Source organism: Nicotiana tomentosiformis, chromosome 3, assembly GCF_000390325.3.
Source record: "Nicotiana tomentosiformis chromosome 3, ASM39032v3, whole genome shotgun sequence".
NCBI lineage: Eukaryota > Viridiplantae > Streptophyta > Magnoliopsida > Solanales > Solanaceae > Nicotiana > Nicotiana tomentosiformis.
The window spans coordinates 141,809,863-141,820,557 of record NC_090814.1 but is presented as its reverse complement, the minus strand read 5'-3'; the positions used below and the strand labels follow the sequence as shown (position 1 = coordinate 141,820,557).

The window sequence follows — 10,695 nt, the reverse complement described above, 5'->3', positions numbered from 1 at the left end:
CACACAAAGCTAAAAAGCCACCAAAAAAACTATCGCCACAAAACCTTGTCATCATCAACGCGAAGTAATATTACAAAAGTTTACTTGTTTAAATATTATTATTATTATTATTACTATTACTATTATTATTATTATTATTATTATTAATAATATTATTATTATTTAAATATCATTGATGATTCTTTTAGGAGCATGCTCCAAAAGTTAGACTAACTAACAATATACAAAGCAATGCTCATTCAAAATATTATTGATACGAAGTGATCTCATAATTGATATGTAGCTTTATTTTTTATGCGCGTGCTCAAAAATTTAGAAAATTATAAAAATATACTTAATTGTCAATTTTCTCCAAAACAATGAGCCAAGAATATTCAAAGCATGCATGATCGTACAATGAATAATTAAATTATATTTTTACTGCATGTAAATTTAAAAAAAAATATTTGTTAGAAGTTAGAATATACTATGAACCAAATCACAATATACATGGCTAAATAACTGCTTGCGCTAGAATGATCTCAATTCCATTCGACAAAATAAATCTTCTTTTTTAATGAAAAAAGAAATAAGTTTACTGTGACCCAACTAAAAAATCAAAAAAAAAAAAAAATTACATGAAAGAATTGCTTTAACTTCTTATAGAGGTTCAAGCAACAATCATTACCTTCATTATCTAAGAACACAGGCTATCAAATTCTCTGACTTCATAACCGAATCAAGACAGTGAAAATAAAGAGATGTAACACAAATACATCTTTCGAATAATTAATTATGTTATTTTAATAAAATATTTCTTATTTATACAGGATACACGCGTAACGCGCGTATATTAATACTAGTTAACTAAAATCTTATGGTATGTGTAATATAGCATACTCCTAATATTCCAACCTTCCCCAGTTATTATTAGCAAGAGTGTCATTTTCCGTTTAATTGCGTGCGCGCCACCTTCATAAGTTCATATCACATCTTAAATATTTTATTCCTAATTTTATAAAGTATTCCAATTAAAATTACAATTTAATGAGAACTTGTATAAAATTATATCAATTGATACTAGTATAAGAACACCTTAATAAAAATTTACATAATTTATTGCTATTTTTTTTAAAAAAAATAGTCTTTACCTAAAATAGTCAACAAATAAAACAAAGGCAAAATACATAAGTTACCACCTGAATTATGGACCAAATCCATGTTACACATTTTTTGCGGACGAAAATTACTTTACACACTCACCCTTTTCAAAATGTGTCTAAGACACACCACTTTTTTCTTTATCAATTTCTCATAATGTGTAAATTCACGCACCAATAAGATCGTGACACATGTTATTAAATGTTTTTAAAAATAAAACAGTTATACCCCTTAGCAATTCTCATATCTTTCTCTTTTACAAGGCGTCTTCTCTGACAGAAGGAAACCAGAACACGCCACCTTCAGATTGAACAAAACATTTAGGAGCCCAAGTAATTTTTTAAAGTCAAGTAGCTCATTTACAATAATCAAACAGATTATTTCACTTCAAAAACGCCTAATAACCTATTTCTAATTAATTTGAATACCCACTTAAATCTCACAAAGACTACTTGAAAATAAAAATAGGAGAAAATAATGAAAAACAATCAAGATAAAAACTTAACAAATTCGTGAACTTCACATTGCAATTCACCGTGAAAATTTGATTGGAAACTCGACCCAACCTTTGTTATGTCACAGTTCATGGTGGCGCCGGATAAAGAGAAGATGGGTGGAGAATGAAAAGGAGAATTCATGGTGGCGCCGGATAAAAAGAAGATGGGTGGAGAATGAAAAGGAGAAGAAGGCAATGAGGCTCTGTAATTTTTCTCGATCATTTAGCTATGTTTATCAATTTCTGAAAGTTGGGAACATAGACAAAGTGGGAAAGAAGACAAAAAGTTGAATCTTAAAACAAACAGAAAAAGAAAACTGAATGGGAAAAATCTGAAGATAAAGAACCAAAATACTAAGGATCTTTGAGAGAAATAATTCAAATGAATTGAACAATTTAAAAGAATTTCAGATAGTATGGTTGTATGGGAATTAATAGATGGCTATAATTTTTCAAGAAAAGAAAATGGTGTGAGATGAGGAAGAAGGGTGGGTTTGGGGGAGAGGGGTAAAGAGGAACCAATAATGTTAAAAAGAAAGAAAAAAATCAAACTTTGATATATGTCATCTAAATAAGGATTGGAATAACAAATTAACATGTGAACGCGCTTTCATTTTTTGTTAAGCACGCGCAAGCCACGTTGCAAAAGAAGTGTGTCTTAGACACATTTTAAAAAGATTGAGTATGTAAAATAATTTTCGTTCGCAAAAAATGTGTAATGAAAATTTAGTCTATAGTTCATGTGGTAAATTATGTATTTTGCCTAAAACAATTGAAATAATATTTTTGAAGGAGACATTAGAATTGTTATATATAAATGTATGTAACCATTGTATGTTTTTAATCAAATAAACGTTGAATTATAAAATTACCCAACAGATAATTTTTTTTAATTAAAAGTACTAAATGAAAAAAAGAATAGACAGTGAAGGTGTGAGTGAAGTAGTCTCATTAATTAAGTAGTGCATTCAAAGAAGATAGTAAGGTTAGAATGAGAAATGGGGTCCACTGAAGAATTCAAGTTTGGGTCACCTTGCTTTTGGTTTTTTTCGGTCAATTGAAACCGGCAATCAAACTGTTGAGCCTGTTATACAATGTACTCCGTAGTTACTTTTTTTTTTTTTTCAAACATATTATAATTCAATTTTAAATTTTTTATTTTATTTTTAATGAGAAGTTTTTATAGTAACACAAATATTATAGTCCCACAAAGTTTTTACCCTTTAAATTTTTAAGATCACAAGTTTCAAAAGTCTTTTTTTTCCCTTAAACTCCGTACCGAGTCAAACTACCACATCTAAATTGAAAGGGAGGGAATAGTTATATTTTTGAAATGACAATAATGCCCTTGGTCGACCTCCTCATCTCTTCTATATATATATAAAATATAATATATATAATAGGAAAACAGCGAATACTTCATTCCTTTTAAATATCTTCCCACAATAATAGGATAGTTAAGTAATAAAAAAGAAAAGTATAATTTAAGTTTCATATAGAAAAGTACAATTTAATTAAAAGGTAGCTATAATCTATTAATAGCTCTTGGATTTAGCTATGGTAAATTTCCTTTATTAAATAAATAAATTCATTGGGGGCATCTCATTGATGATTGCAAAATCAACACCTTTCAGATTTTTCGAAGAGCGACCAGCCTTATCCCCAGGGAAAAAGGGACCTTTCAGATTTTGTGTAGTCACGATTTCACCAACTTGGCTCTGACTTTTCGTGTACGGAAGAGCTGATTGGGAAGATCACAATCAAAAGGATTTTTACGAAAATAATCGCTTATATTCCTTATTTACTTTTATTAGTCATATACATAAATTATATATAATTATATATATATATTATACCTATACAAGTTATTTTTAATTTAAATAGTTGGACGAACGACTATTTAGGTTAATTCTTCGAATAAAATGAAATTGATAAATACAACACACACTCCTTATCTGGGACTTAAATTGTCCAGTTGGCCTAACGTATTTGCAGCTATAGACATTGAATAAGATATTTATTTATGCTTTTCTCGATCAACATCAACAACTATCAAAGATGGGAATGAATTAATATCAACGGCTTTTCACATATCTAATAGCAGAGAAACATTCCTCACAAGTTAAAAAGAGAAAGATGATTAAAGACTAGGCTATAAGCTACCTGGCTTCCTTGTTATTAAACAAATATATAAATATAATATATACTACTATATTATATATTAATATATATATTATATTATTAATCGTGGTTGGAATTTTGAATGGGTTAGAAAATTAACTCTCTTAAATTTTAATGTCACGTTTTGCTTAGTAACTTTCTGTTTTCTTCTCATTTTCAAATTTTTGAGCGTAATTAGATTCTTTTTATGGAGTTGCATGTACAATTAAGAGTTCACGACTGTGAGAACGATTAATATCAGTAAATGTTTCAAAATATTGAGAACCACCAAAAAGCATTAGCTCAAAGAATTAATTTATCGGACTCAAAAGCTAAAGGTGTAAATCTTATGGTTTGTACCTGTAACTAGACGTGGGATGGCCCATGCTAACACATAATTACAAAGATAATATTCTTAATTGTATTATTCCAATTATTTTATAAAGATCATTCATGTAAATTTAAATAATATATTTAAAGATAGAAATTTCATATGTATCTTTAGTCAAGAAAAACTATTTTGTTTCCGAGTTAACTATATGATTAAACTTATTTTATTAGAATTAAACATAGAGGAAAAAGGAGTAAAATGGTCCCAATATTTCATCAACTTGCTTTTCTTTGTTGTTGTGTGTTGTTTTTTCCTCATATTCTAATATGAAAGTTACAATATATCTTTTTTAAGTAAAATAATAAGTAAGCTTATTAGTAGCACAAAAATTCATAGGCAACACATTTTGGTAATTTCTGAGCATGTTAAATTTAAGAAAAAAGTTTCTAATTTATTTAAACCTCGTTAACTTGTGAATAACCAAAAAATTTACATTTTTCTATAATTCACTTGTTAATAGTATTAAATAAGATGAGATGTCTTCTTTTAAACAATTGCACCTTGAAATGTTTACTTAATATTCAAAATAATCATGAAGATTCAAATGGTGAAATTAATGCATTTCAAGCGATACTGTGAGATCTAATTTGAGTCTGTATTATTTCTTAATTAGATTACTCAATTCATCTTTTATATATATATATATATATATATATATATATATATATATAAACATAAATTTACAATTTGTATTTTACATTAAGTCGGAGCAAGTTATTTTGTAAATGAGAATAGCTTAATTAACAATTAATAAAAGTAACTCAATGTTTTGGTTTGAGATGGCGTAGTAATATTTAAGGATTAGCCTTTTGTAAAATAATTTGTATTTTGCTTGATTATAGTAGTTAATATTCTGTTTATTCTTATTTTTAATATCAAATAGAATATTAAGACAGAAAATGTTACTCGCTTTTAAACTATAAAGTAAGAGAAAAAACTATATACACAATTTAAACATTACATAATTAGTATACTCATTTAAGGGAAATTTTATTTTTCAAACATGATGTAAATTTTGCTTCTTTTGAGAGTCTTTCTGAAATAGTCTTTTTATTTTTGCGAGGTAAGCGTAAGATCTACGTATATATTATTTTTATCAAATCGCATACTGTAAAAATATATTGGGCATATTGTTGTTGATTTAAGGTGGAGTTGGATGTGAGATGATAAATTTAAGTGGATTTTACTCATTAATCTAAACATGCGCATAAGAACGTAAATTGTAAAATTAGTGTGAAATGATAGTGGGGCCATGAATCATAATAGCCCTCAGCTTGCTGAACGTGTAAATGTGACAAATTAAAGGGGACCACCGTTTCAGTATTTTGTCTAGTCAAATAAATAAAGGCAGAGAATAAAATATATGGCGTTAAAGCACATTCGACTTAAATGTCCAAATTGCCCCAGATAGGCAAGGAGGATGACAGGAGATAATTTGAGTTTTTCAGTCAATTCACTTTGACCGGAAGCATTCTCCCTTATTAATAGTTGTAATGTAATGTAATATATATATATGGTATGTACTCCTAATATTCCAACCTTCCCTAGTTGTTATTAGAAAAAGCCTGTCATTTTCCGTTTAATTGCGTGCCCGCCACCTTCATAAGTTCATATCACATCTGTGATCAGTCCTCCCCTGGCCACTTCCACAGGCAAAAATGGCTGAGCAAACTTCTGACCATACAACTCCCCTCCTCCGTCGCAGCTGGTGGCGAAGCCACCTTTCCACCCTTCCATTCACCACTTCACTCCGTCTCAAAACCTCCCTCCTTTCCGAACTCGGCGGCTCCGTCGGCGACTTAGGCACTTACATCCCCATTGTTCTAACACTAACCTTAGTCTCCCATCTCGACCTCAGCACTACCCTTATCTTCACTGCATTTTACAACATCATCACTGGCGCTCTCTTCGGAATTCCGATGCCTGTTCAACCCATGAAATCCATCGCTGCCGTCGCCGTCTCTGAAACACCTCATCTTACTGTTCCTCAAATCGCCGCCGCTGGTATCTCCACCGCCTCCACCCTTCTCTTCCTTGGAGCCACTGGCCTTATGTCCTTTTTCTACCGCTTTATTCCGCTCCCTGTTGTTCGCGGCGTTCAGCTCTCTCAAGGCCTCGCTTTTGCCTTCTCTGCTATTAAATACATACGCTATGATCAAGACTTTACGGCCACTACTAAAGCCAGCAGTACAACCCCACGTCCGTGGCTTGGTCTTGATGGCCTTATTTTGGCTCTCAGTGCTGTATCTTTTCTTATACTAGTCACCGGCTCCGGTGAAGTTGTTGAGGACGACGAGGAAGACAGAATTATTGTAACCAACGACTGTAATCAACCCAGAGTTCGGCGCAGATTACGTACACTATCAGCGATTCCAGCAGCTCTTATTGTGTTTTTGCTGGGGTTGATCCTCTGTTTCGTGCGCGATCCTTCAATTATTGGTGATATTAAATTTGGCCCGTCAAAGATTCATGTTTTAAAAATCACGTGGGAAGACTGGAAAATCGGTTTTTTAAGGGGCGCGATTCCACAGATTCCGTTATCCGTATTAAATTCCGTGATCGCAGTGTGTAAACTGTCAGCTGATTTGTTCCCAGAAAAGGAAGTGTCAGCTACAAGAGTTTCAGTGAGTGTTGGGTTAATGAATTTGGTAGGCTGTTGGTTTGGAGCAATGCCGTGTTGCCACGGGGCAGGAGGATTAGCTGGACAGTATAGATTTGGTGGGAGGAGTGGGGCTTCAGTGGCTTTTCTTGGATTGGGGAAATTGGTTCTTGGACTTGTATTTGGGAGCTCGTTTGTGAGGATTTTGAGTCAGTTTCCTATTGGGATACTTGGGGTGCTTTTGTTATTTGCTGGGATTGAATTGGCTATGGCGTCAAGGGATATGAATTCGAAGGAAGAATCTTTTGTGATGTTGGTTTGTGCTGCTGTCTCATTGACAGGGTCCAGCGCTGCACTGGGATTTGGGTGCGGTATTGTGCTGTTTTTGCTGTTGAAGTTGAGGCATTTGGACTGCTTTGGTACCGGCATAGGGAGATCAAATTCCAGGTCAAACGTTGATGAAGCCTAGTCTCAATCCGTAAGACGTTTCTGCACGAGAATCTTACGGAACAAGACTAGTCCGTGTAAAAATGCTAGTTTGTGGGGCTACTATCGTTCATTATCTATATAACTTTGATATTTATTTTTAAAAAAAATGAAGGAAAGATTTTGTATTACTTTGACATCTGTTTGTTATGTATATCTCTAGCAGCATCTGAGACTATACAAAGGAGGACAACGGTTTCTAAAAATGAAATTGAACTTAGAAATTGCTCTAAAATTGTGATGAGGAATGAGGAAGCTCATTTTGTTTGAGTGAGGGAATTTCTTCAAACTACTACACTCTCAGGTTAGTAGAGCATCTAAACATAAGGTAGCTATCTCAGCATATTTCTGAAGAATTAATGTGCCTCTAGGCGATTGAGTACTGTACACTGTTTCAAAACCTTGGTTTGACTCTTGGTGTAAAGAAGTAATTTTTCCCGAGAAATGTACTCAGATCGGGAGAACAGAATTATTTCTTTGTGCTTATTCATTTGGTATAAGCTGTTGGCTTTCTTACTCTCTAGGCTTTTTATCATAATTGTTGACTTGTGTTCACATGGTGTAAATCATTAGACAAGGAAAAGTACATACGTATGCTTACAAAATTTCTGAGTCTGAATTTGTTTTATTCCTTAGTGTCACTCAGCACCAGAAAGCAACTATATAATTAGGTATCAATTGACGATCATACATGATAGTTTGTGTATCTTGGGTTCTTGACTTCTTCACTTTTCGTTCTAATAAGTGCGAGATCTATGGGCTTTCATCTTTCAGCATAAGATGATACGAAGAAAAAAGTTTTCTTGTTCTAAATGGTAATTCTGCCTTCATTCTGCTGCCTAGTTCTGGCTCTTTATGCTCTAGGTGATCACTACCCCATAGCCTTTTGGATTTGAACCTTTCAAAGAAGGATGAGAAAATCCAAAGCATTTGCAAGTTTAAATGCCCCTGCAGAGGTTGAATGAGAAGGCAAACCTGTTTTATCTGTATTTTCTAAGATGAAGCTTGGAACTGATAAGATATATGGAAACACTAAAACTCTCTCATTTCAAAAAAATAGAGATTGGGCATAAGAAGCTAGTCAGAACCAATTACTCCTCTCTGAAACTAGCTTCTTTTTGCATATTGTGCATGTATTTGCCCAACAAGGTTGAGAACTTTTCTGATGTGCTGCAAAGATGGTCTCCTCATACAATCCCTAAGCTGCTCTGATCTGACAATGACTTTTGAAGGACTCTATGCGGAGGAATACAGTGAAGAAGAGCGCCTAATAGTAATATGCCTCATGGAGACCGCAGTATACCTTTTTTCAGAAGGCTTTGTTGATTTCTGTGACGATCCTTGATTGACTGCAGCAAGAAAAAATCTTCTAACTTCCTTTAAGTAAGGACAATTGTATAATGCCTTATTAATACCCTCTCGCGGCTATGCTGCAACAATAGGTTGAACCACCCCAACCGGAAATGCTCCTAGGGTCTGATATCCCTGAGTCATCTGCCTCAATGCGAGTAGAGGGAGTTTGAGCTCCTCCCCCAGCCCGAGAAGTAGTTGGTGCCATAGGAAGTACATTTGCCTGAGCCATGCTCTCCATAAGACCAATCATACGGACCAAGGCATTTTGAAGCACTGGGATAGCAATAAACCCCTCTGGGACCTGAGCTGGCCTAACTGGCTCAACCTGAACTAGAACCTCGCCATCTAGAGCAACTAGAAATCAGACGCTAACAACTAGAAATCAGACGCTAAATAAGACAAGCTACTGTGACTGGAATTACCATTTTGTATCTAACAAAATCTACAGCTTTGAAGTCCATGTGTCAAGATGAATTGTGTGATGACAGGATTTGAGTCTATGAAGGAATCGCAATATTGTAAAGTTCTTTGAAAGTTTTTTTTTTCCCTGAAATTTTGACATCGATGTAGTTTTAAAGTGCACAGCATGTTGCTTAGTAAGAATCAGGGATCAGTTATCCTTGTCTGGGAGACTGAAGTGAAAGATCTCATGAATTATAAGCTCGTAAGTGCAGATATGCATTGTTCAGCAGAAACAAATCTAAACTGACTCTAAAACTGCAAAGGTATCTGCTGTCTTGAAAGAACACTCTCGTTTAGAGAATTACATCTATTCAGGAGCAAGAACTGATCTTTTTGGAACAGCCATTTATCCAAAAACATGGGATTCTTCCCATGGTTGGTTGAATGGGAATGGAGAATGACACTGATGGATATGATTCACGAATATGCTTGTGCTTACCTAGCACATTTCCACTCACTCAGCGAAATATTCATTTTGGAAGCATCTGTAGCATGAACAGGCTTATGGTCCTTAGCATTTTGGAAGGAACTTCATCCCGTGGACCTATGGAAAAGGTATCATGGATACAGTAAATCCTACTTATCTTACATACAGGCATACAGCTATACTTAAAAAGAGGTCGCCAGTGGCTTTATAAATAAATACAACAGTAAAGTTATGACGGGAGGATGCTGATGCAGAAAATGATCACAGATTTCCAAGCATTGGAGAAAATAAAAACCTAACTCTCCTATTTTTATCAAATTCGCTATCTTTCCATGTTAAAGCTGTTCCAGATGCCAAACTTATATCAGACTGGAGATCCTCTCTTTAGATCAGTTGTTAGACATAACTGGCCTCACCTGAGAGAATGTACCAGGTAGGAATAGAATTCCTTTACTTCTTTCAATATTTCAGCAGATTAAGCACTTAATTTACTGTGAGAAGTACTTTAGTCATCTAGTTGAAATCTTCTGATCTGTATGCACGCTATAGGCTGCAGTTATTTCCTAATTCTGGCAAGTTGTTTCGAGTAGCAGAAAAGCTGAGAGAAATATGGATTGTGTGATAGAAGTGTAGAGCACGCCTGCTGCTGGAGTATCCATTGCCAGTCAGCTGAATCCAGAAGATCCAATATCTGCTTCAGTCCAATCACTTTAAAAAACCATTTAATTCAATACAAGACAATTCCAGCCCTATGCTTGTTGTGCTTTAATTTTATCCTCAGCAGCATGTTTGTCGAGCATCTCTATCATGTTGAGAACAAGGTGTATGTAAGAATATTTCTAGCTACATAGTTTCTCTCTATCATGTTGAGAACAAGGTTCTATTGCATCTTGAAATTTCCTCTCTTGATCTTGTTTGTCTTCAATCGAAATTTTTTTCACAAGGTTTGGACATCACTAAGAAACATTGACGTCCTATCTATGAATCACAGCCAACTGATAAATGATTTCTCTCTGCCGCAATGATCCCTCGTCTTTCTTTCTCCCCCCTCTTTCTTCTTCTTTTTCCCCTTTTCTTCCTTAATACCTTATCTTGAGCCGATGATTTATCGGAAACAGCCTATCTCTATCTCTCCAGATAGGGGTAAGATCTGCGTACACATTACCCTCCCCAGACCCCAC

General features: G+C 34.1%; 1 protein-coding gene across 1 annotated transcript; it reads left to right on the top strand.

Annotated features, from left to right (window-relative positions):
- Window positions 1–5,726: 5,726 nt before the first annotated feature.
- Window positions 5,727–7,788, top strand: LOC104092476 (molybdate transporter 2). Its single transcript, XM_009598086.4, has one exon. It carries the CDS (start codon window positions 5,846–5,848, stop codon window positions 7,253–7,255), a length of 1,410 nt encoding a protein of 469 aa, XP_009596381.1. The 5' UTR covers window positions 5,727–5,845; the 3' UTR covers window positions 7,256–7,788.
- Window positions 7,789–10,695: the final 2,907 nt, after the last annotated feature.

Bases quoted from the DNA above. Each gene is read 5' to 3' on its own strand.
- LOC104092476 (XM_009598086.4), top strand. From the start codon at position 5,846: ATGGCTGAGCAAACTTCTGACCATACAACTCCCCTCCTCCGTCGCAGC.